At 40.8% G+C, this 27551-nt stretch overlaps 1 protein-coding gene across 12 annotated transcripts in view; it reads right to left on the bottom strand.

Moving 5' to 3' along the window:
• WDR20 (WD repeat domain 20) overlaps positions 1-10510 on the bottom strand; it is a 46019-nt gene extending 35509 nt beyond the window's left edge. For 4 of the 12 annotated variants that reach the window (XM_069858836.1, XM_069858838.1, XM_069858840.1 and 1 more), the window contains exon 1: positions 10194-10510. In XM_069858836.1, coding sequence (XP_069714937.1) covers positions 10194-10442 — 249 coding nt within the window. In that variant the 5' untranslated portion in view covers positions 10443-10510. The remainder of the gene's footprint in view (positions 1-10193) is intronic. The other 8 variants (XR_011337569.1, XM_069858833.1, XM_069858835.1 and 5 more) reach the window with 3 other exon arrangements.
• Positions 10511-27551: the final 17041 nt, after the last annotated feature.

The following is a 27551-nucleotide window of genomic DNA, read 5'->3' as shown; positions in this document are numbered from 1 at the left end:
TCTTGAGCAAAACTACAGGCGGCTTCAACTGGACATCTGAGTTGTTCAGAACAGTTGTTTGCCCCATCTCTCCAATTCAAAAGTGCTAACGTGCCCACGGTTAACCATCGTAGTTCAGTCCCATGCATTTACACACACAAGAAAGTCTGTTTTGGCTAAAACATAGAAATACACTTGAATAGCCGCTTCATTGGCACAGTCTCTGTTCTGCCAACACCATGAGAGGGTCAGAAACTTCATCCACAACAGCATCTTAGAAGTTTGCAGGCATTTGCTAAGTGTACATGACACAGACAGAAGTTGTTCTGCACCAGGGACCTCAGTGTCACTGCTGCAGGTGAGAAAGGTGCACCATCCCCATGCATTAAACCGATGGGAACGTCACTGGACAATTTCCTTCAGACAGGATAGATCATAAGATCACATTCTGAAGCAACAGCAAGATTTTGCTAGAAGACACCTGTTGAAATATATAGCTAGTGCTATTAAAGAGCAATAATTCCCTAGTCAATATAAGCACCTCTCTTTTACAAGCTGCACCTCGTATTTCTGAAAGTGGTGTCTGGGAAAAAACCACCCTCCTGGATCAATACATCACACTGAATAGGCACGCTTTTTGTTTTAAATCTTTTGTTATTCATAAGCAAGAGAGGAGTAGTCTGAACTGACACATACCAACACAGACAAGATGGGCTATGACAGACATGAAACGCTGCATTCTGCAGTATACATGGTATTAAACTTCAGAAGTGGCATTATCCAACCATGCAATTATTTCTGCCCTCTGAAATTACCCTCTCAAGACCCTAAGTGCAAACAGATAGCTACTGAAAGTCCCTGGGCCATTCCCCTATTTCAAAGGCAAAAAATCCAGTTTTAGAAGTGTGTTCATTTAAAAAGGAAGCCTGAAAAATAAATCCAACTGTTTGCTACATACAGATCCTAGTAGGAAAGAAAGGCAGAAATTTGAAGTAAAATGCAGAGTAAGCTTCTATCTATGGCTTCACAATATAGTATTAAAGTTGATTTTTAGAGGTCTTACTTGCCATTCAGATCACTAAATTACACAAATTCAAACATGTAAATTATAATGTAAATCTTAGGAACATGATAAAAAAATACACTATTTTTTAGGGCAGTAACAGAAAACCAGTGAAATCAAGACAACAACAGAAAACCCCAAAACTTTACGACAACATAAGCAAAAATTTAATTTCAATGATAGCTTCAAACTTTTATCAAGGTCATGCTCCACTGTCCACCTCGTATTAAAGAAAACCTGCATAACTTTAGTGGAAGTCTTAGTTAAAAGAACTGTGACAAAAAATAAAATCCTTAAAAATAAATTGCCATGGTTAAAACATGACGAGGCTCTGACTCGTAGGATTACGTATGTGTTATGATTACATTCATAAGTCAAGAAGAGAAGACATTTATATTACTAAGATTTACTGAGATACCTTTGTGACTGTGCAGGCTAAAGTGTCCTTAAGGCACAGTTCCAACAGTTTACTTCAGCAGACTCACAGATTTTTAACGGATAGTTTCAATAAATATTGGCATTCATTTGGTCTCCTGTTGTCACTGCTCCCCCCCACTTCCTTCTCCTGAAAAGGACCATTAAAGCCATAACCTGCAGCTGTCTCTCAGTTTCACGTGGTATCACTTTCCTGACAAAATGTATGTAAAATTCCTGTAAGATTTTAAGAATTACTTTTTTTGAATTCCTAGGAGACTGGGGATAATGAAGTTTGTTCACAACATCCAGTGTTTTCTCTCTACTCCAGGGCATTAAGATAAAGTTCTTGCTTAGACTAGCGTTAAGTCTAATACAGCACTTCACGTTCACCAGGTGTACAAAAATTAGACATATTTTACCAAGCACTGTTCAGTACAGCCACCTTCCAATCCCACACAGAGCTAAACAAAGGAAAGAAAAAAGTAGTATTATATCTTTGACCATTACAACTACATGAGAATCTTGTAATTAACTCGTGAAATTAAAGACTGATTATAGCTGGTAAACCAAAACTAAAATCAATTCGCAGAAAGTATCTATCAGGGATCTATCTTTCTATTATAAACAGCTTTACTGCATAATGCAAGAGAAAATCCTAATGCAAATCATGATGCTGCCACTGGAAAGATTTCAATTGTGGCGGCTGGTGGTCCTGCCCAGAGACCACAAGGCTACACCTCGTCTACCAAAAGTCTGCTAAACAGAAGCCAGAACAAGAAAATCAATTACTTTATTTTAAGTTACAGAGGACAAGAAGTACGTAGAAGCTAGGAGATTGACTGGATATGCATTTCTGCTTACAAGTGGGGTGGGGCACGACAGAAAAATACTTGATTCCCAAAAAGGACTTAACAGAATAGTACTTATTTAACTTATAGTATGGCATACTTAACACTACTTTTTAGCTTCCTTAAGCTTTCTAAGAGGACAGTGGCTTTATTAGGCACTATTGGCACCAAATGGAACTGTTCTCAAAGCAGGAATTTGTCCAATGTGTCAACTTATAGTCATGACAACTGGACAGCAACTGGCCTTAGAATATGTGTGCTTCAAAAGAAATTATTTCAGATGGCTCCCTTTAGCCAAAGAACTACAGTAATACTTCAAACTAGGGCATTAAATTTGATTCTAGAATGTCAAATGAGACAATTATGGCTTGCAATCCTCTTAGAGACGGGTCTAGGCAACATTTAATTAGAGTTTGAGGCATCTTCAATGTACTTTTTTTAACTATTACAGTTAAATAGTTAATTGTTTCAACTGTTTCTCAGACTGTCAGATGTCAAGCATCATGCAAACTCCTCGTAACATAAGCACACAGCACAACCCTTTTGAAAATATTCTGACAAAGCTGGCCCGTGGTTGTTACAAATGACCCATTATTTGCATCTGTGAAGCATTATGACTAAAATTTTTTCAGTTCACAGAGAGTAAGTGCCACAACTAATGGTTTTAAACTGATTTAAATTGCCTAAACTGAACTCAAAGTGCAATATTTCTACAAATACACTTCAATACAAAACAAAAACCCAAATAACATCTGCAATAGCAAAACAAACAAACAAAAACAAACAAACAAACAAAACCCAGCCACACACACACAAATTCACTGCCTTAAAATACTACATACCAGTTCAGGGGTTTGGCCAGCATAGCCCTGTATTCACTCTCAAACACGCCAGCCAAACAGGCAGCCTTAGATAAATGAACTCCTACTTTAGATAGCAGTCCTTCAGAGAATACACTGCAATAGCTTAGTGAAGTCTAACAGTTGTGATGCTGGCTTGAAGCACAGACTAGGAAAAGTAAAAGCATTACAGACTAATGCCCCTATCTACAACTCAGAAGCAGCCCCCAGATAATAATCACCTTGTAAGCTCCGTCAAGTGCAGATATTTCATTCTCTTCCACAGCAAGAAACATTTAATAGCTTAACAGTGTCATTTCAAAGCAGCTCTCTAGTCTTTCCTTTTATCGGAGCCGGTCCTAGTTGTTCTACGTAAGCCTCACAACAGAGTTAAACACTTAAATCTACCTATACTCCTGTCCCTTAGATTAGCTTTTCACCACTTGCTGCTTAAGTGTCATTGAAATAAAGGTGTTACAAAACAAAATCTACCCTTCCGAAAACTGTACAGGAACATTTTCTAAGTAAAGCTCAGCTAGAATTGAGAAAGAAAACGTCTATCTACATCATAAAACTGGAGCTGGTAATTACATTCATTCATTAAATATCCAAAACAAATTTTCAAGAGACTTTCAAATACCTTCACAAGCATAGATCAACAAATACTACTGATCCAGCCACAATACCTCCACAGGACTGGTGAGTCCAGTCACAACATAACTACTATCTGCAAGAGACAGGAGAAAAAACTAAGCAAGAAATCAAGGGATTTCTCGAGAAAAATCTACAATACTCTTTTGAAGCGGGACAAAATAAATTTACAGATTGTCATACCCAGTACATCTGAAAAACACGGACCATGCAAATTCCTCCAGCACAGAAAAATATCTTCCCAGCTGCAGGACAGATACCTTTGAGAGAAGTTCTGCAGTCTTTACTGCGGTACTTGCATTAGCCAGCTCTGCCTGTCATATCTGACAGCAAGAGTGATGTTTGATTCTGGTATAAGTAAATACTTGAATCCAGAACAGTTTGTAGTAGAATTCAACAGTCATAGTAGCAAACCTTTTTCTTTGGTATCAAAATCACTGAAACAAGATAGACCGTGAGCATCCAGAAAACTGGGGGGAAGGGGAAAGCACAGAAGGTAAACTTGCCAAAAGTATCACCAAACAAATCTGCCTTCAGAAAAAAATAACTAAGCTAGAGAAAGGTTTGCAGCAAATACAACATCCAGGGGTTTAAGTGCTATGAGATATTTATGTTAATCACAGAATCACTAGGTTGGAAAAGACCCACTGGATCATCAAGTCCAACCAATCCTATCAATCACTAAACCATGTCCCTCAGCACCTCATCCACCTGTCTTTTAATGGATGAGAGTACACAACAAATTCATGGGTAACACCAAGATTGGAAGGATTTTTTGCAGCATGTAGCACAGAACTGGAAATAAGAACACCTAATAAATTGCATAATTAATTATGGAATTTGTAAACAACAAATTAATGTGGAATTTGTAAACAACAACAAAAAAATCAAAGCATGGGTAAAAATGGAAAAAAGTAGCACAATCCAAGCGAGTCAACACTATAAGCAGGATTCAAAAATGTCAACACTATTTAATATGTTAGCAAGAATATTACAGGACAGCCACAGCGATCAATAGTTCTCACTTACTCTGCACTGAAGTCACTGTGGAAGTACTGTATCTAGTTTAGGCATCACAAACGCAAACTAACAGAAGCCAGCACAGAGCAGAGCAATCAAACATCTGGAACTCAAGATCTGATAAGAGAGGTTAAAAAACTAGATTTATTCACCTTCAGAAAAATGAAGGAGGATAAATTAACAAGTTTTCAAATACTTAAAAGCCAAAGGCAATAGTCAACTGTTCTGTAAGTCCACAGTGAATAAAAGCATTCAGCCTGTTTGTTTCATTGGGTTTTCTCCACTTGAACAAGAACTTTAGTTAAATATTGAGAGAAGGGAGAAAGAAAGCTAAGCACCAAAACAAGGTGCTCAGGGAGGCTGAGGAATTCTTGTTACTGCAAGTTTAAGAACTAGTCACACAGATGTAGGTATGTTTCCATCTGCTTCGGAGCAAGATCTTCAAAGACCTTCACGAATCTCAGCATTTTTATAGCTCGTATATGCTATTAAAATGTAAATATTTTTTTGAGTCCTGACACAGTTTAGTGATCTTTGAATCTAGAGTGATACAAACTTGCCTTCCCACCACATCTTAAGAAAATTTGCTGGCTTTCTCCACAAATTCCAGCTTCCAACCTAGAATTGTCTCGCTGTACTCTTCCCAGAGAAACACATTAAGCACAGTGACAAATGCTGCCCATTATCATTCTGTCTCTGTGACAAGATCCTAGATGAACAGTCTGCCGAATAGAAGCCACCACAAAGGATAACACTTCTCAACTGGACAAAGACCCCAGTATCAAGCTAGACGTGAAAAAGGTAATTTAGAGAAATGCAAAGGAAGGAATCCTGCACATCATCAGTATTTTCACTGATAAGCAGGAACTGTCAGTATGCTAACTGCTAATAAAAGAAGTTGAGATTACTTTCATCCTTGTACAAACATAATTACTTCTAAGGTTAACACAGCCAACACATTCAGCCCTCCATGCTTTCACCAGCCTGAGTTTATCACCTACAAATCTTTCTACTCCAAGACCTTTAAAACATGTTATAGTATAACATTGTATAGTTATTGACAGACTGCTGCTTTAGGCAGCTGCAGGAAAAATGTAAAACTAAAGACAACATCTCCTTTTGCAAGAAAGAGGTTCTAAAAACCAAAACAACCAATGTTAGGGAAGTCTGCCATACAGTCACAGAGAGAGTAGTTCACCAGTATTTAAATACAATCAAAAAGTTTACAAAACAGAATAAGCTAAACTGCACGCTCAAATTTCATAAATCCCCACTATGTTAAGCCAAAACTAAGACAGTGCACCAGACAACAAACACTACCCTGTACATGACTGTATTCCAGTGACAGCTGCAGACTAATTTGCCCAGATACATTCACAAAATGTAGAATAACACATTATCAAACACAATCTCTTAATAAAAATACACAACCTTCCTATTAGAAAGGGAAACAGATTCAATAGTTAATGTCAGCAGTGATCTAACAGGCCTTGTTTTGTCAGTCACTTCATGCAAGGGAGACAGTGCTCTCCTTTCGCAGCCTAATAAATCAACTAATAAATCCTTTTGCAAAGCTACTCACAAACCGTACTTAAGTAGCCCAAGACCATGTCATAAACAAGAGTCAAGTAAGAGCCCTCACACCTGACTTGGGGATGCAGGAAAAGGCAACCCATCAGTGCACCATAGTTTGAGCAATAATTTTTTAATTTTATCTTATAACCCTACTCCAAGAAGTAAATGTATAAAATAACAGAAAGGGCGTCCTTTAACACCTATAACTCTCCTAACCAAAATTAAGTCTACAATCCCACAAGAACAAATCACTCAGAATCAGACTTAAGGCTGAAATAAAAGATTTATTCGGGTTAGACTTCAAAAGGCAGTGGGTCCAATGTTCCTGCCCCTTCTCTTCTTTGCTCTTGCTGTGCCTGCTAATATCTGACCCAGAGATGAAACAGTTCAACTCGCCAAATCAAGAGAAAATATGCCCAGCAAAACAGCAAGTGTCTTACTGCAGGTTTAGCAAGCTGAACTAGCTCAACCAGAGGCTGGGCACCACCAAAGACAGGAAGGAGATAGGAGCACACTGCCAAGAGGATACTATATTGCTGGATCATAATTTTCAGCTGTCATTAGATCAATTGAGTTCATGAAAATTGACCCCTTCTGTTTAACAAGAGATCACTGTACATAGCTAACATTAGGGCCAAAGTCAAGGAGGACTAAAAGGGAAAGCCCACTGACATTCAGTGCAGTTGAGAATAACTATATACACACATAAGTAAAGCAACCACATCTCATTCCATCACACTTTATTTCCTCTTTACTAAACTGGAGGTCCATTTCTTTTTTTCAGTGGATCCAAATCAGAAAGCAGCAGTTATCTGGAAGCCTGCATTGCCTTACTAACACAGAGAGCTGTGTAAGTTTCATTATAAAAACAACAGTGCACGGGCTCATAATTGACGTGCTTTCTATGACATGGAAGACACCTTTCACAGTAATGGTAAAGTTCAGTGGTAACATGGAAACGTGAAACAGTAAAAACTCAGTTTCCTTTTAAAAAAAGGTGAAGAACAAGGTTGGGAGTAAATACCTTTTTTGCTTCAAAAAGCCTCTAAAGGCAGTTTGCAACTACGTCCAGAACTCTCCCATGTCTCTCCACCAAACTATTACTATTGTCTGTCAGTCCTCCGACCTCCACACCACTGTCCCAGTTAGAAAGTCATGTCTGGTGTCCAATTTTCTTGGAATAATGATGAAGGTTAAAGAAATACCCTGGAAATTTGGTTGAGTTTTTTTTTTTTTTAAATAGGTTAAAAATCCTGAACAGAGTACATATATTAGGTAGTCCTTAAAAAGATGACTTACAAACTAGATGCAGCAGATAAGATATGTTTTGGATTGAAGGAAAACCAAAAGAAAAAAAGCTTAGTATCACTGATTTCAATAAACATCCTTTCAAGTGGTATCTTTGACTCAATATGACATTCTTTATTCCTAACCACCACTCATTGCTTAAGTGTGACTCTTACTCGATGTGTACTGATCTGCAGTGGATTACTGGTGCAAGAATTATCTCCATATCTAACAGACACGGTTACTTAAAATAAAGTCCTGATGGTTCTTTAGCTCATTTTAGTAAAAATATAGCCTTTTCTCAGGAAGAAAAGCAGAACTTTAAAAAAAAAAAAAAAAAGGAAAAAGAGGACAAAAAAGACAAAATCATGGCTACCAGATATATAGACAGCACAGCTTCACTGAATTCAACTCATGCTCTAATATTCCAATATGACTTAGCCAAAATGAAAATTATAATCTTAAAGTAACTAGGGAACTTTTTTAAAGGAATACTTAGATAACTAACAGTTATCAGCATCTGTACTATGAACAGGATCACACATACACTGGTCTTCAACAGATCAAGTCCTTCTCCTCCACCCACCCCCAAGGACACGAATGCACACAGAGTTTGATAGCCTGTCCAGTTTAAGGCCAAATTACATACTGTCAGTTTACGTAGCAATAGCCCTCTCCCCTTTACGATGGCCACAAGATTTAATGTTTGATTCTGAAAAGCTCAAATAATCAAGCAAGTATTACAAGATTAAGACAGATCATCTTCCCCATACTCATTTAAAGCATCTTCCTCAAGTGTGTTTCAACCTATTTCAGCTCTTTCTCTAGTTTCATTTCATTAATGTATTATATAGAGAGAATATACAGCGTATTTGAAATTGTTAACACTGTAAAAGGTCATTTCAATTAAATTCTGGTCTAAGAAGACCTATGTTTTACACTACTCAGAGAATAAAAAGTATTTAAGACCATGACAAGTATGCCTCAAAGTTCTCAAATTAACAATCTGACAAACTAAATTGTGTAACACACCAGCTTATAATTTGAAAAAGTTATTCACTTCCCTATTTTCAATGAAGTTGCAGGCTTTAGATCTTTCATTTTCAGATCTGAGGCAAGAGATGATACAGACAGCTTGCAGGAATCACATGTACCACTGCCAAACTACATAAAGGCCTGCACAGTAACTTAAGTGAGGGAACTCCGCATTTACTTTGTACGAAGAAACGAATGTAAGCTATCAGAATACAAACTACACATACAAATTTGTATTACATACAAATGTAATAATTTAGTATACAGATTTCTAAAGATTGCCACCCACTCAATACCTCATAAATAGTAAGGACAGCAACTGCTTATAAAAAGCAAATACTGTTTGATACAAAATATTCACCATGTGCTTAAGGAACTATTGACCAAGCATATTATTTAAGGCATAACCAGATTACTGAAATTCATTATGAGATGAAACTAAAATCCATACGCATACTTTTCCATATAATTCTACAGGAGATATCAGATCTGTCAAGTCACAGTCAATAGATAAACACGTAGGCTTTATTCTTCAGTTGGTGCTTAGGTATTATACAGAGCAGGAGTGGGCACTAGGTTAGGACACGGCAGATTCAGGTGTAGCCCCTTGCTTATCTACATGCTTCCTGCACAGCCTTGCATACGTCACTAATTTTCTGTGCCTTCATCCCATCTTGAATGGTGGGCTCACAGCAGGAAGTTTTCCAGGTACTCGCATTATGGCCCAAGACTATAAAATGGGGCCTTGAGCAGCCTGGTTTGGTGGGAGGTGTCCCTGCCCATCACAGGGGCTGGAATCAGAGGAGCTTTAAGGTCCCTTCCAGCCCAAACCATTCTGTGATTTATGATAACAAGCATCCACTCTTCAAAACGTAAAAGACAAAGCTGACAATCATTATATGTGCATTTACAGACACAAGGAGTGACACACGCTCACTCGGAAAGACAAATTCTGAATCCTTCTCTAAATCCCAATAAACCAAGGACTTCAAGAAACAACAAGCAGAAAGGGTTTGTTTGTAAATACGGTGACCCGAGAGATCAAATACACGTACTCTTAGTCCTGTGTCAAATAATGACAGCTAAGGAGTCTCTCTTAAACGCATCAGTGGTTCCTTCCCGTTAAAGCAACTTTCTCTGCGTTAATTATCCGACATTTAAAACTCGGCTAATTGCAGTCTTCCCGTTTAGAAAGAATATTAGAATCGGTCCACACTTCAAAGTCACGATAAAGGCCTAGAACTACAGCGAACGATGCGGCCAACCCCTCAAAGCTAGAAACAGCCCGAGAGCAGGGATTTCACCGGATCGTAGACCGGTTTGGGTCCGGAGGGGCCTCGAAGCTCACCCCGTTCCCAGCGCCCGGCCGCGGGGAAGCTGACGCCCCCTCAGCCCCGACGAAGGCCCGCGGCTGCCCCGCAGGGGGGAGCGGGGCCTCCTCCCCGCCGCCCTCCCGCCGCCCCCCGCCGGCCCCGGTACCTTGCGGACCCCCTTGTAGATGTAGAAGTAGAGCTCGCGGCCCACATTGAAGCAGAGCCGGTCCCCGTTGCCGCTCTGGTCGTTGACGTTGACGAAGGAGACGCGGACCGGGTTGGAGCCCTGTGAGTTGAAGGGCACCCGGTTGGGCCGGCTGTACTCCGAGTGGCTCAGCAGCTTGTACAGCCCCTCCCGGGTGGTGAACTGGGTCTTAATCTCGTTCATCTCCTTCCCTCCTCCCTCCGCCGCCATCTTGGAAAGGAGCGCTCATCCTGCCCCAGTGCCCGGATGTGGCGGCGCCGCGCACGCGCCGGGCCCCGCGCGGGGGCGGCCGCGTAAGGGGGCGGGGCGGCACCGCCTGTTTACCGCTCCGCTGCGCGTGCGCCGGGCGGCCCGCCCGGGGGCGGGGCCTAACCGGGGCGTGGGCGCGGGACCGGCGGGGCGTGGGCGGGGCCTGAGGGGAGATGGGCGGGGTGGGAGCGGACGGGAGGGGTGATTGAACGCGGGCGGAGTGGTTCCGGAAGTGGGCGTGGCCTGGAGGTTTATGGGCGCGCCCTGATGCAGAGGTGACCCCTGAGAGGGCGGGGTCTGCGGGGAGAGGGGCGGGGCCTGGTGGGGGCGAGTGGGCGGGGGCTGAGTGCACGGGGGCTGAGTGCACGGGGGTGGGGCGGCTGGGCTGTGGGCGGGGCCTGATTGTGGGAGGTCGTGGGCTGATGGGCGGGGGGAGAGAGGGGGCGGGGCCTGGGGGCCTCGGGGCCTCGGGGGGGGCGGGGTCGGCGTGCTTGTGGACGGGGTCTGAACGGGGACAAGAAGGCCAATGGCATCTTGGCTTGTATGAGAAACGGCGTGACCAGCAGGTCCAGGGAGGTTATTCTCCCTCTGTACTCGGCAGTGGTGAGACCGCTCCTCGAATCCTGTGTTCAGTTCTGGGCCCCTCACCACAAGAAGGATGTTGAGGCTCTGGAACGAGTCCAGACAAGAGCAACAAAGCTGGTGAGGGGGCTGGAGAACAGGCCTTATGAGGAACGGCTGAGAGAGCTGGGGGTGTTTAGCCTGGAGAAGAGGAGGCTGAGGGGAGACCTCATTGCTCTCTACAACTACTTGAAAGGAGGTTGTGGAGAGGAGGGTGCTGGCCTCTTCTCCCAAGTGACGGGGGACAGGACGAGAGGAAATGGCCTCAGGCTGGGCCAGGGGAGGTTCCAACTGGGTATCAGGAAAAATTTTTTCACAGGAAGGGTCATTGGGCACTGGCAGAGTGCCCAGGGAGGCTGCCCAGGGAGGTGGTTGAGTCGCCATCCCTGGAGGTGTTTAAAAGTTGGGTAGACAAGGTGCTCAGAGACATGGTTTAGTGATTGATAGGAACGGTTGGATTCAGCGATCCAGTGGGTGTTTTCCAACCCGGTGATTTTATGATTCTAAGCTAAAGGCTACCCATGAGGGAGACAGTGCCACCATCCCTCCTGCACTGCACCAGCCTCCAAACTGCCAGCCACACGCAGAGACGGGCAGAGAGCTGATCTGGAATATTAACCTGAAAATCTGGTTGTCAGATAGCTCGCCACATTGTTCTGATCATTGCACCTACACAACCAGCTGTGTGTTATGGGGAAAAAGATTGATGTCTGAAGTGGCAGAAGTTTGGAAAGGGTTGTTTTTACAGGGCAGGGATGCAGGACTCTCTTTTGGCAGCAGTTTCAGCTGAGTTTGCCTAACTACAGCCTCATGATTCACCTCCTTCCCTGGAGGTCTTCAAAAACCATGTAGACTTGGCACTTTGTGACATGGTTTAGTAGGCACGGTGGTGTGGACTGATGATTGGACTGGATGATCTTAGAGGTCTACTCCAACCTTAATGATTCTATGATTGGCTCAAGCTGATGTAAGACTGTTCTCCAACTGTAAAAAAGGGCTTTGACCTCTCCTCTGTTTTCAGGTTCTTATTTCCATTACCTCCCTTGTATCAGTTCTGGTAATCACGCAACCAAAGGATAAGTCAGTTCCACTTGAAAACTGACACACAAGGAAATGATGGGTTCTCAGGTAAGCAAACTGTTGACCATCAACCAAGCTGATCTGATTCATTACACAATTGCTAGAGCTGAAATAAGGAAGGAGTTTGGAATGTGCAACTAGAGGAAGATAAGCAGCATGGAGTTAGACCATGTTTTATTAACAATAAAAAACACACTTTCAAGGTGTAGTTTCATTGTGTATTTGTGCTCGTCTAATGTGGCTGGCACCAAAAGGGTTGTCCTGCTCTCTTCTTAACTGGCTGTGACTGCTGCTGCTTCCATCACCAGCAGCAGTGCTCATCTGACCTCACTGATGAGCCATTTCTGAAAGATAAATGGGTGGAGAATTAAACTCCCTGCAAATGTGGAATGAACAGGGTTAAATGAAAAACACTGACTATGTAAGGGAGGGGACAGGAATGCACAACAGAGTCACAGGGAAACAACACCTCCCTTTCTTTCCATTAGATCAGCTCAACCACGCAAGTTCACTCAGACTCCAGGGAGTTAAAGAGATTTCACCTGAAATCAATTTAGTTCAAAGAGATTTAGGTTGCAGCTAGATACTGTCTTGCTGCTGACCATCAAAACAATAGTTCAAGGTAGCCTGAGAGACATGAAACAGCTGAAGATCTCCAGGTTAATTCTTGCAGAACAGAGCATGTGTCTGGGTGAATATCTGAACAAGTACAAATAGTCAAATTTCAAAAAGGCCAAGTAGGAAGCCTCGCTTGAAATTCTTAAGGTAAAGCCAATCAATAGTAACTAATAGATCTTGTCAGCTTATCAGCCAGCCTTGCCAGATGGTGTTGATGACCTCCTGAAAGCGCATAAGGTAAGTGAGCAGACCTGCAATTACTTTAAGAATTGTCATCTTGAGAGTGGTTCTTTCATGCAGAAATTTCACAAATGGACTTCCAGTGAGAAAGGTCAAAATGTTTTCAGTCACCAAAAGAAGAGCAGGAAATGCAAGGATCTCTAAATAATAATAATGTTCAAAACAGACAAGGATTTAACAAAAAACTTAAAACCTAAAGAAGTGTTGCTCCAAGCAGGCAATCTCAGTGTGTCTTATTCATTACACACTGACAGCATTGGATAGATCACTTTGAGCAACAGAGAAGGCAACTTCAGTAGAAGGACCATATGGAATGCAAATCAGACTCAAACCACAGCAGGCCATCTGTCACTGGTGGAATGAGTGTGATCCAAAGAATAAACAAAGTTAACAAGTACCTGGTTATCAGCAGTACATGGTGGTGCAGAAAGTCAAAGAATTGATGTACTGTTTAACATTTACCAAGAAACATCAATAAAAGCTGCTGAGAGATTCCACAGAGAATCCAAGACAAATATTCATTTGAAAAACACAGCTGCAAGTCACAAGAACACTATTGTATAGCTTCATCAACAATAGTCATCAAATACTTGGTTAAAGAATGAGAAAAAGATTACAAAGATAAGCCTTGTGAAAAAAATCTCTGTACCATTTGTAAATTATTCTGTATCAAGCTAAGCAAAGATGATAATTCTGAAATGATCCCATGAGGACACCCCTAGATGTGTTGTTTTGGATGCACCGCACAACCAATAAATAGAAGTCAGGCAGAATCACTGATGTGTCAAGCCTTTACTTCTTGCAAATGTTTTGGCAAGTTGGAAAGCAGACACAAGGAAAATTCACTATTAAAACAGTGTGGTCCTTTGAGATTCCAGAGCATAAATTAGTCCTGCAACTTTTCAGGATGTAGTATCGATAGTGCTTTTGCTGGCCACGAGGAAATGGCAGCCCTAAAACTTATGCAACACAAGTACAGTTACCAACAAAACTTTTCTATCCTTGAATTGCAATGCCATCTGTTACTTCCCTAAAAGTACAACGACTGACATTAGTGATGCTTTTACCAGCTCTCTTGAGCCAGAAAAAAAAAAAAAAAAGAGGATGGTGATTACACCCATATTCCATCATGCAAACAGCACCTACTCCAGCAGGCACAGTCTGTAGATTCCGATGCAGGAACGGGGAGACCCTGGCTGCAGTGCCTGTCAAATACCATAGGTCTGTCAAATCTTGCTTGGACTTCTGATGTTAAAACCAATTTAGGCATTTAGTATGACTGGCTTAAGAGTCAGAAGAGTCAAAAGTTCTGAAATGTGTGAAATTTTAACAAATTATGAATGTGTGTGAATTACTAACAGACAGAGGCATACAGAGATATGCAAGTGACACATCTGAACTAGTCAAAAGATTGATGCTGGAGAATGGCCTGTAAATTCCATTTAATATGAGGAGAAGAAAAAGCATTATATTGTTGGAAATAAGTTTCCATGACTTACATGGACTTCAAAGCACATCTAACTTTCTTTCATCATGAGAAAATATTGTTTATGCCATAGTTTCATAGCTCCTTATTTGTATTAGGAACCTCTTCTTAACTACTACATACATTTAACATTAAATACATGAGATAATGGGTTATCAGATGTATTGCATATTGAAAGGGTATTATCAAGTATGTTTTTGCCCTGCTAGAACACACTGCACGAGCAAGAACTCTTGCAGAGCACGAGCATGTGAAACGTTTTGTTTCCATAGTTGGGAGGTTTACTACTAAAAATGGATATTTTTAAAATCAAACACTCAGTTTGAAGAAGGCAAAGTAAAAGAAATCTGCTTTTTGGTTGGGATTGGATGACAGTGAACTCTGTTGTGTCTTTGGAAGACTTCATTTTGCTGTTTGCAATCAGCTTTCTGAAAGTTGTCTCCTGAGCAGACTGCCTTACCTCCATAGTAAAGCGCGCTGTTCTTGTCAACAAAAGGTCTTGTCTTGAAGTTGTAGCTGTCCTGGAAATTATCTTCTCTGAGGATAAGACTGAGATGATGATGAATTTAATTTCTGTGAAAGGCCAGGGAGATTGGTTTGATATGCCTACAAACAGCTTGTGTTTCTAAGATGTGCTACAGCATTATGTACTTCTCGAAACTCCCTAGATACTGAAGACATCATACCCATACATATGGTATTGCTGTAATCCATCTGAGGAATGACAAACCTGTGAATAAGTACGGTCTGATTGCTGGCCAGCAGCAACAACTGAGTTTCTTACAAAACTGGAATGTCTAGCTAGTGGTGCTTACCAGTGCTGCAATGTGAGAATGTAGAGCCATTGAACGCTCCTAAACATCAGTCTGTAATAGACTCTTGTGTCTTTGTAACTTAAGCAACAAAATATTCAGTATGTAAATGCTTCAAAACTACTTTCTCATCCATCAGAATCAGCTATTTCATTCAGCTGGTTTACACTGGGAAGCTTATGGTTATCATGTTATGATAACACATGATTATTGATAGGTATTGCAGGTCAGCCAAGCAACTTGTAGTTGGTGTGCTCAACAGATAGTTAACAGTCAGTCATGCAAAAAAAGTGGATGCGACTGTGTCATTTAAGTGTCCCTAAACAGAACAGGAAATAAGGAATGTTGAGAAAGGTGTCCTTGGAAAAAACTGACTTTATTAGCTAAAGAAAGGGACTCTAAAACAAAGAAATGAGTAGGTTCTAAAGAGTGACCAGAATCAAGAGCCTCTGAACATTTTGCACTTGAGACGTGAGCATGGATGTTTTAAATTTACCCTAAGGCTCCTCAGTCTCCCCCAGGTCATCTACCTAACTGATGGAGAGATCTTTTTTGGTTGCTTTGGAGTATTTCTCAAGAAGGATTGAAAACTCGTTAGCACGTTCTATGTTCCCTTCTCACCTTTGTCAGAGGAGGCAATATTGTCTCAGATGTTGCAGAGAGCTTCAGAAGAAGAATGGCTATGTGCTTTCTGTCCAGTCACAGGAGGAGATTCTTCATCAGTGTCATACGTATAATTTCAGTTCTGTGGCCTGAATGCCTGTCTCCAAATTGGATTAGATGAAGCATTGCAATTTCAGATAGATGATCTTCTAATGGGACTTTTTATGAGTTTTTCTGCAAGCTCACTGCAGAGCACAGGCTGTTCGTTCAGCACTAGTTGAATCATTGCACATTCAGAGAAAGGAGAGTTTATTTCTGTGAATTATGTGCTGGCTTAATTTTTGTGGCCATGCTTTGTTTGCAAGGCAAGAAGGGCATATGTTAAATTCATGAGTCTTCACCATCCATCTGGTGTCCAGAACTTAGTCTGAAAACTGGAAGCATGGTGAGTGGAACTGTTTAGACAAAACTTCCCAATACAGTTTTTGGATAATTTGGGGATTTTTTTTTTTATTAAAGGGATTTTGTCACGTATAAGAGAAGGAGAGGTTGGCTAAGGAGAAGAGGGATTTATTGCTATGATGCATGTATTCTTATGTCATAATCATATGTATCTCATAATTTCATCACACAAAAAAAATTATTACAATTCATCGTAAAAAATGATCAGCAGTCAGGCTTTCAGCAGTCTAAGTGCCTGTCCAGCTGGAAGTCTGAGATCCTCCATGTCTAGTGAGTTTGGTTGGTTTCTCTCTACTCTCTTTCTTTTGCTGCACATCTAAATCAAGTGATGGGATTACTAAAGAAAAGGATGGTTTGAAGATTACCTATGTAGAATAGGCCTTTTGGTCCTTGCCTTTCTGGTTTACCTGCAACTGTCATCCTTCTCCAGCTCATAGAATATTATATTCCAAAGTAACATTTACTTATCAGTAATTGTTTCATCAAGTATGCTCATTAATTTGACATTCCTCGGGTTTTGCCTCCATCTTTCTATGACCAAGTGCTACGTATAACATGATTAATGCCATTTCCTAATAGCTTTTCAGTTGGTTGTGTTAAATGTCTCCAGGAGATCTTACAGCGACCTTCTAGTACCTGAAGGTGGCCTACAGGAAAGCTGGGGAGTGGCTGTTTACAAAGGCTTGTAATGATAGAACTAGGGGCAATGGGTATAAACTGGAAAGGAGCACATTTAGACTAGGCATAAGGAGGAATTTCTTCACCATGAGCGCAGTGAGGCACTGGCACAGGTTGCCCAGGGAAGCTGTGGCTGCCCCATCCCTGGAGGTGTTCAAGGTTGGATGGGGCCTTGGGCAGCCTGATGTAGTGGGAAGTGTCCCTGCCCATGGTAGGGGGGTTGGAACCAGATGATCTTTAAGGTCCCTTCCAACCCAAACTATTCTATGATTCTATGTCCTCTGATGTCAATTTTTTCACTACTATTGTTATTTTCATAAGTAGGTATTAAAGTGCAAAAAACAAATATAGGGCAAATACATACGAAATCTTAATGTATTTTCACCCCTTTGACAGTAATAATGGTGGAATTGCTTCTTAAAGACATGGTAGAACATAGAGAGCATCAGTCTGACATTTTCAAATACTAACTTCCTGATTCAGTGATTTGGCACAGACAAGGGCATTTGATAGATGCACTCGCATGCAGGGATTTCCTTTTTTAACAATCAACTAAATAAAACTTTACTGTGATGTCTAAATAGGTTAGTCTCTACATGAGACTAAATCTGGGAGATGGATTGAGAAGACAGGATCAGTGTCTGAATCAATGTACCATATGAAAAGGGAAAGCTGTAGACATTTATAAGCTTAATTTTCACAAACTTGTGTTTGTATTTTTATTTGAAGATAGAAAAAAGTATAATATCTAGGAAATGAAGACAACTCGTGCCCTTCCATTGTTATATATGTGGTTTTATAGTAGCTTAGAGATTTTAAAATCATTTAAAATAAGCAAGCCTGATCTAACCTACAGATTTCCCAAGATAGCTATTGGTTTGTGGGGTGGTGGTGAATGCTTGAATAGTTAAACATGCAATTCATAGAAAAATATTGAAACTAATTATCTGTTCTAAATAATGGACTCATTGAAGGGGTCAATTTAAAAAAAAAAAAAGACTTTTAGAAGGTTAAAACTCCTACGCCATGTATACAAATATATATGGGTCTACCTATCTCTATATAACTTCTATAGAGAGTATTTATATTTGCTGTATTAGCCCCATCTGGTGAATTCTAATAGCATTGCAAACTTAACAGAGCTGAACTCTCACGTCCCAACTCCTGCCTGGGTAGTGGGTCATACACACAGACCCATACTCCCTGCTTTGCTCACTGCAGCAATAGCGCAAGCACCAAGTTGGAATCCTCATGAGTATATTATTAACAGATTTTTCAAGCTTCTCGTTTGCTTTAATGGATTCATCTTACAAATTTAGGTGGTATTATATACATTTGCATTCAAAACCATGAACAGTCCATTAATGCACCTCATCTACCCCCCTATTCACAAACAGAGATATCTTTTATTTCTGTTCTTCAGTACTGTTTGAGCTGAAACCATGTGTGACAGGGTGGAATCAGCTGCTCCTGTGGGGAGTTTAACTTAAGATTCTTTCTGAGAGAAGGCTGTGGTCCACTTAGTGTAACTGCAAAGGGATGTCACCCATTGACGAGTTTGTTTCAGAGGAGCTAGTAGTGGACATAGCCATGGGCAACCTGCTCTAGGTGGCACTGCTTGAGCAGAGGGCTTGGATGAGATGAGCTCTGCAGGTTCCTCTCAACCTCAAACACTGTGATTCTGTACACTGACCCCTAACATTATCATTTATATTTGTGCAATATCAATACAAGCCAACACTAGTTTGAGTAGGTAGCATTTTACTTGCTTTCTGTAAGAATAAACAATTATAAAAGCTCATTCAAAGAGCAGGAGCAGGATCATAGTTTCTAAATGACAAATGAGGAGGCTGCTTGCATCTAATGTATGCGTTAGCAAACCCAGTCAGCCTTTGATACATGGTATGTCAGAATAATACACACTCAGCACCTGTCTTGACTTGTACCAGCCCTAAGGAGTCTTGTTCAGTTTCTCTTTACTTTCCTTCTTCTGCTGCACTTTTAAACCAAGCAATGGGATGATTTTTTTAAAGAGGGTGGTTTGAAGGTTACCCACATTGTGTAAATTTTGCAGTAAGATGAGTGATGGCAGCAATTCTTTTACTGCCAGATTTAGCTGATGAAAATTAGTTGCTCTGCTAAGGTAAGCTGAAATGTGGCTACAGAATGTTTCTTTCCATCACTTCCCTTTGGAAAATTCAAATATAATCTTGTCATAATCTTTTAAATCATTCCAGTCAGTGTAAATTATAATTTATTCTGTTTCTTGTCTTCTTTCCTTTCCACAGCTGTGACAGGATTGAACTGTGGGCAAAATAAAACTAGATAGTAATTAGGCACAAGGTTCTCAGGATCTTTATTCAAAACAGGTGAGTAGACGGGGCTGTTTAGAATTACAGAATCATTTAGGTTGGAAAAGACCTTTAAGATCATCAAGTCTAACTGTAAACCTAACACTGCGAAGTCCACCACTAAGCCATCTCCCTAAGCACCACATCTACAGGTCTTTTAATTACCTCCAGGGATGGTGGCTCAACCACTTCCCTGGGCAGCCTTGTCCACTGCTTGATTCAATGAAGTAACGTTTCCTAATATCCAGTCTAAACCTCCCCTGTCCTCACCAAATGCTGAGTACAGGGAGACGATCACTTCTCTACTTCTGCTGGTCACACCATTTCTGATACAAGCCAGGATGCCATTGACCTTCTTGGCCACCCAGGCACACTGCTGGCTCATGTTCATTCGGCTGTTGACCAACACCCTCAGTGTCAGGCAACTTTCCCACCGCTCTTCCCCAAGCCTGTAGCACTGCATGGAGTTGTTTTGGCCTAAATGCAGGACCCGACACTTGGCCTTGTTCGGCCTTGGTCCATCGATCCAGCCTGTCCAGATCCCTCTGTAGATCCTCCCTACCCCTGAGCAAATCAACACTCCCACTCAACTTGGTGTCACCTGCAAACTCACTGAGGGAGCACTCAATCCCCTCATCCAGATCATTGATAGATACTAAACAGAACTGGCCCCAGCACCGAGCCCTGGGGCACACCACTTGTGACCGGCCATCAACAGGATTTAACTCCATGCACCACAACTCTTTGGTCCCGGCCATCCAGCCAGGTTTTTACCCAGCAAAGGGTACATCCATCCAACCCAAAAGCAGCCAGTTTCTCCAGGAGAATGCTATGGAAAATTATGTCAAAGGCATTACTGAAGTCTAGGTAGACAACATCCACAGGCTTTCCCTCATCTGCTAGGCAGACTGCTTTGTCATAGAAGGAGATCAGGTTAGTCAGGCAGGACCTGCCTTTTACAGACCCACACTAACTGGGCCTGATCACCTGGCTGTCCTGTACCTGCCACGTGATGGCACTCAAGACAATCTGCTCCATAACCTTCCCCAGCACAGAGATCAGGCTGACAAGCTTGTAGTTCCCCAGATCCTTCTTCAAGCTCTTCTTGTAGATGGGTGTCACATTTGCTGATCTCTCTTCAACTGGGACCTCCCTGATTAGCTGGGACTGCTGATAAATGATGGATAGTGGCTTGGTGAGCACTTCTGCCAGCTCCCTCACAACCCTTGGGTGGACCCCATCCAACTTCACACACTTGCATGTATTTAAGTGATGTAGCAGGTCACCAACCATTTCCCCTTGGATTATAGGGGCTCCATTCTGCTCCTTGTCCAGCTCAGGGGTCTGTGTACCTGGAGAACAACTGGTCTTACTATTAAAGATTGAGGCAAAGAAGGCATTAAGTACCTCAGCCTTTTCCTTATCCTTTGTCACTATGTTTCCGCCTGCATCCAACAAAGAATGGAGATTCTCTTTGATCCTCCTTTTGTTGCTAATGTATTTATAGAAACACTTTTCATTGTCTTATGGCAGTAGCCTGACTAAGTTCTGGCTCATCTTTCAGCACATGGGGACAGCCTGCTCCTGCATCTTTAAGATTTCCATTTTGAAGAATGTCCATCGTTCCTGGACTCCTTTGCCGGTCAGGATCGCCTCCCAGGGGACTCTGTCAACCAGACTCTAAACAGGCCCAAGTCTGCCCTCCAGAAGTCCTTCTCTGTTCACAAACAATGGGTCCATCAGGTGCCTTCCCTAGTTGTCTCCCTCACTGTGTCAGGCAGTTCTCTTCCACACGCTGCAGGAACCTCCTGGACTGTTTCCTCTCTGCTGTATTGTAATTTTAGCAGACAAAATATAAGCATGACTTAAACAGGAAAATTACATAGGAGCATATCTGAAATAGGAACTCTACACCTTTAGGTGGTGTCAGACTTGGTTACCATTCACTGGTCAGCAGGAGGGACTTCACACTATAGCATGTCCCTTCAATAAAATGTTTTTTCTCTGCAGTATTATTCCGACTTGAATGGATTAAGAGCAAGCTCATATTAGTCTCATCATTATAGCATCTAAGCCAATATCTCTCATTCTCACAGAGAAATTTCAAGCTTATTCTTGAAATTAAATAATTACCTCAGTGTGTTCCTATGCAGACAACGTTTCAGTTAAAGGAGAGGGAGAATCTCCGGTCTTTGTTATTTTGTCCTAATTGTAAAATTTAAACTCTGGGATGTCCCAGAATGAAAATGAGAAATTAATTAATTATAATAATTCAAATCTCATGATGACTCTTCTTGCTTTGTAATACAATCTAACATGACTAGGTTAAAAAACCTGCTAATTTCCTCTTGAGTAAACAATTATTCATCTTGCATTTACCTTCACCTTAAGCAAGAAATTAGAAATGAGTGAAAATCCAAAATGTACACTGGAGTATTAATGATACATCTGAAGCAATGATTCTTTTTCTCTGTGCTTTGCTTTCAATACATATACCCAAAATTATTTGGATAATTTTCACTCAGTTTAAAAAGCCATATGCTACAGCCAAATATGTGTGTGTGTATAAATATACATGCTTCAGCTCTATTTATACTCATTAAATCTGTGCAAACTGAAGGTCAACCCATGGATGAAGAGAAGACTCTTGCCTTCCAGGCTGAAATAGTTGCTTATCAACACTTTCTATTCCAGCAAGATAACTTTTCTGAGGAAGCCGGATTGCAATTCATTGGTTACAAGTAATCCAGCTATTAGTGTGATTCGGACAGCAAAATACTGGCTGGGTTAATAAATATACCCTGAGAATGCTCAAGCCTTTTGTCGTGCTATGTGGACAAAATCAGACTCAAGGCCTTGACTGATCCAAACAAGCCGGATCCTGGGACCAACTGACCCAACAACCACCACTGCCCTCCGACCATGAAGGATTCAGGAGCAGGATGACCAAAGCTGACCTCATTTTACTGTGAGGTCCAGCAGCACAGCTGTAATAGAAACATTGTTCGTACTTGTTTCTCCAGGACTGGTCACTTCAAGGTTAGCTTCTTCTCTGCCTACCCAATTGCAAATATGACTGTGCTTACAAAGCAAAAAGACAGACAGTCTCTTTGTGTCACCTTCAGTTTGAGGCCCTCCTGCTGTCGTTGATAACAAAAAATGTTCATGAATGGAATTCTCTGTTCTCTGTCTTGTAGCTGGCTAATGTCGAATGAGCATATTGCAGAACAGCAGTGAGAGCACCAGTGCACAATCTGATCTAAAAGCATCTCCAACTTTAGCAGCAAATTTGCCCTGGCTGGGTAATAACCGTTGACTCGACTTTGTATACCAAAAGAATGAAGATGGTATCACACAATACAGCAACACTGCTGTGTTTCATTTTTAGCACATACAACATTTAAAGAAAAAGGTCACAGTTAATTAATTTCTGCATTACAAATTCCCTCTTGCAGATCATATGTTGCTGTACACTGCTGTGCTTCATCAGGGTTTTGAAAGTTGGGGGAACTATACATTGAAATGATATAAATGCTGTAGCTGTTGCATTTATTGGAGGACAGAATAGGTATAAAGTACCAGTTCATCGTTATCAGGCAGTCAATGATGATTAAGAATTTATTATTACAATTATATTAACTTTGGCCATTTGTGCTGCCAACTCTCAGATTTCATTCAAGGAGAACCCTGTGATTGGAGAACAAAGATTATCCTAACTCTGAAGGAAGAACAAAGAGAACATTTGGAACAAAGGCAAATTAAAGAAATCGTGAAGTATTCTCAGTTCATCAGCTATCCAATTACACTCTTAGTGCCTTGTTTGAGATGCTAATGGTAGGTGCTTTGAAACCCTAGTTGCATATCTAATGTCCTTGTTCCCAGATGCTACTAGTGTAACATTAACTAAGCTGTCTTTGTACTGCCACCATTAACATTTACAAGAGGGACACTACATTACATTGGGTGATAAGTTCTGTTTATTTTCCTAATGATTTAATTAAGAGTACTGTCTATATAGGGTAGAATTATAACGTGTGTCCATCAAATCTAGATGCTGAGCTTCTCATTCACCAACCCAGAGGATGTCTTATGAAGCTAACATTTCTGTTAATGAGTACAGTAAGACACAGTTCATGCTTTTGTTAAAATCTTGTCTACTTAACAATGAAAATACGTGTTTGCAGATGAAGATCCTAATTATGCAGGTGAAGCAATAAACTCTGAACATGTAATTTCCAAGCCCCCATCCAACCTGGTCTTGAACACCTCCAGGGATGGGGCAGCCACAGCTTCCCTGGGCAACCTGTACCAGTGTCTCACCACCCTCACGGTGAAGAAATTCCTCCTTATGTCTAGTCTAAATCTGCCCCTCTTCAGTTTATACCCATCTCCCCTTGTCCTATCACTACAAGCCTTAGTAAGAAGTCCCTCCCCAGCTTTCTTGCAGTCTCCCTGACGTATTTAGATGTGCTTCTGAAACTGGCCTGATTGGGATTGACTAATTAGTAATTCTGCCTTTTAAGCCAGAATTGTTATGGCTCTAGTTCCAAAACTGAGATCAGCTGAGTGTAAGGCACTTTAGAAAGGTGCTTTGAATGCCAGCTCTATCAGGATTATCTCATTAATGAATTCTACAAAACTGCAAAGCAGAGCTGGAAATACTTCTTGTCTGGCCTATAACGATGTTTACTCTTAAAAGAGCAGTGACATGCAGGAAAGTCCATCAAGATGGAAATAACATTACAATAGGAATGTGAACATGGAGGTTTCTAGAGAAAAGAATGGCCCACTGTAATGTTCTGTCTCAGACAACTAAGGAGAAGGAAGCCAAGTCATGATGTTTATACTGGGTATAAATTCAGAATTGTATTTCTGACAGAAGAAACCAACTTGGAAGAGTTCTATCGAATTACATGTAAGAGGGATATTTCATTTTGAACAAATGATCTGAGAAAATACAATTTCAGATAAAATAATAAGAAAGATCAGCTACGCCCTGAAGGAGAAAAGCTGAAAAATCCCTTCTCTTACTATCCCAGTCCTCTACTGCTCCTGCCTGCAACTTAGCTTTTAGATCTACTGTGAAGGACAGCAAGAATGAGACACACAAAATGCATTCTGTTTCCGGTTTGTTATGTTTTTATTTTCTAAGAAAGAACTTTTCTGGTTAGAGTGAACTTGCTGCTTTCATTTTAAAACCAGATGTTTAACAAGTAACTTGAATTTTACAAGATGCAGGTACTTTCACTATTCCAGACATATCTAATCCAAGTGAAGTGGAGATGCAGATATTCTGGGCTGTCAGCATCTGCAAGTTTTAAGGTTGTCAATCACAGGAGTCAGTGCAACTCCCACCCAGCTGAAAGAGCCATTCTGGAGGGGTTTTCCTCTCTCTTGATTTGCTAATGGTTAGAGAAAAAAGGCAGAAATCTTTCCATCCAAGTATTAACCAGTCCCACTATGAATCAAAAATAACCTGGTGACTTCTAGTAACTCTAGTCTGTCCTACTTTTAGAATGTAGAGCAGCTGCATTGCACTGACATGCATATTACCTGGCTGAGAATACCCTCAGCTCAGATGAATGCAAAGCAGGATTTCAGTATAAACAGCCAAGTTACTTCAGGAGATTTGTCTCAGTATGGCAGGAAGCATCTCTTTGAAAGAGATTAAAACTGACTTTCCCTCTGATTCTTTATGCCTGCTCACTGTAGCCTACAGATAGATTTGTATATAATTAATCAAGCACTTACACAGCTGTTGACAAAATTTCTCTTAGTACCTACTCATAGTCAGCTTTAATCAGAATTATCTTACTGCTACTATTCTTTTCTCAGCATTCTTTTGTGGAGAGGAAGCTGAGATTAAAAAATCTCGTTTTTTCACAAGAAATGCATCTTCTTGTCTCTCTGACAAAGCAGGAAAATAACATTAAACTGTGCCTAAACAGAGCATTCATCATGGAAAGCTGTGAAGCCTTAATCTGTGATTATCTGAAAATACTCCATAATTTTAGGACTTCATTTTATCCTTAACAGTATCTCTCTTATGAAAGTACTGTCATAAATATATATATATTTATATATAAATCTATTAACCATGTACTGAAGAGTCTACCCAGAACATATGGACAGATTTAAACTAATTTCGTACTTTCTTACAAGTATAGAGTGCTAAAGTAAAGACTATATCCTATGTTTGAAATACTAGAAAGAAGCAACTCCATAGACATATATTTTAAATGCTAATCATCTCCCTTCCTGAAAAATGTGGAACCTGAACTTGGAGATCTTTTAAATTCCCATGACTTCTACAATGTTTGTTGAAACATGCTTCATGACGAAATCTGAAACTCCTAGGCATGTAGCAGATTCATAGCATAGTCTGGTCTGTATTGGATCTTGAATCGCTGACTTTAAATATTTCTTCACGGATATTGCAGCAGGAGGATTGGATTTAGATGATCTTTAAGGTCCCTTCCAACTCAAACCACTCTATGATTCTATGATATTGCAGCAGAGCAGAATTACAAATGTGTTAAGTGAAATAATAAATCTCTTCAAAGTTTTCCCTGACCATCAGCAGGAAAGAAGACATTAACAAGTTTTGTAAGCAATTTTCCAGACTAGGAGGTGTTCTACCTGGACACCTCTTTCAAGGAGGGATCAGACTGTCAGAGTATAAAATAAGTTGCTCCATAAGGGAGGGTGAGCCAGGAGGCAGCAATGAGAACAAGGCAGGCAGGAGCAGTGACAATGCTGAGGAGGGTCATAATTCCACGGTACCGGAACAAAAAGAGAATTACTCCACTGATGTTTCAGCCAACAGCTCAATGATTGCCATGCAAATCTATAATAATGAGGTAGGTCCAAGGACAAGCTAAATTCAGGCACAGCTACAGCATAGCTCAGACAAGGACCAAAGCCAAGGGCTTAGGCTAAAACGCAGCTCCTAAGAGAAGGTGGGAAACCCTTGGCCAAGGCTTCTCACAGCTCTCTCTCACACTGCTCCTTTCATCCTGGTCAAATCCAAGGTAACTTGGCTGCATGATATCAAGCTTGTTTTGAGCCATAGTTGAAAATTAATAATTAACTAGAAGTCCTTACTGCAAATTCTTTCTAGAACCAGGTTTATCAGATTCTTTTCTGCACCAATTCAAGCAGAAGCTGTGTGAAATTCTTCAGTTCTTCCCACTTCTGTGCCCTATTAAAAATGGGATGGTTGAGGTTATCGCATGCAGAGTATCATTCTTAGTATTACCTACTCTCACAACTCTTTAAACAACTAAAATTGCATTCACAACTAAATGTGAAAGTGTAAGTGATCTCCATGTCAGATTCCTATCAGTCTTTTCCTGAATCCTCTGATTTCTAAGGTAAACCTTTCTTCGAAGGTTTTATCTTTGCCTCTAGGAACTGTACTTATTAAGAAGCAGATGCTTTGGATCTGTTCCTGAGATATGAAAGCCTTTCCAACAATTCTTCTCCTTGCTTTTGCTGAAGGCACTAGAACAATTAGATCCCAAAGATGTCTTCTTTATATAAAATAACACCTTCTTGATATAAAATCTTCATCAAAAAAATGTGATCTTTCCAGTACAGGTGACTGCATGAACTACTTCCCTCAGCACGTTCTTACCTGCTTAATATTGAGGACTAGAACTTACTTTCTGTGTGTCTATTTAAAAATAATTTAACATTTATTTCCTACTACCTTAGACTAGACATAAGGAGGAATTTCTTCACCATGAGGGTGGTGAGGCACTGGCACAGGTTGCCCAGGGAAGCTGTGTCTGCCCCATCCCTGGAGGTGTTCAAGACCAGGCTGGATGGGGCCTTGGGCAGCCTGATGCAGTGAGACGTGTCCCTGCCTATCGCAGGGGGTTGGAACTAGATGGGCTCTAAGGTCCCTTTCAACCCAAACTATTCTATGATTCTATGATCAATTTTTCTGTCATGTCTTAATTATCTAATTCTGAAATGGTATCTGTGTTCACTAATTTGAAAAATCAGTACTAGTGTATCAAGAATAAGTTAGTGAAGTAGAGAATACATGCTTTGTGACATGAATTCCAATAGTGTATAGCTATTAGTGTAATAGCTTCCTACTTATAATTAATTT

This window comes from Phaenicophaeus curvirostris, chromosome 5 (genome assembly GCF_032191515.1).
Source record: "Phaenicophaeus curvirostris isolate KB17595 chromosome 5, BPBGC_Pcur_1.0, whole genome shotgun sequence".
NCBI classification, from domain to species: domain Eukaryota; kingdom Metazoa; phylum Chordata; class Aves; order Cuculiformes; family Cuculidae; genus Phaenicophaeus; species Phaenicophaeus curvirostris.
This window is presented reverse-complemented; position numbering and strand designations above follow the sequence as displayed.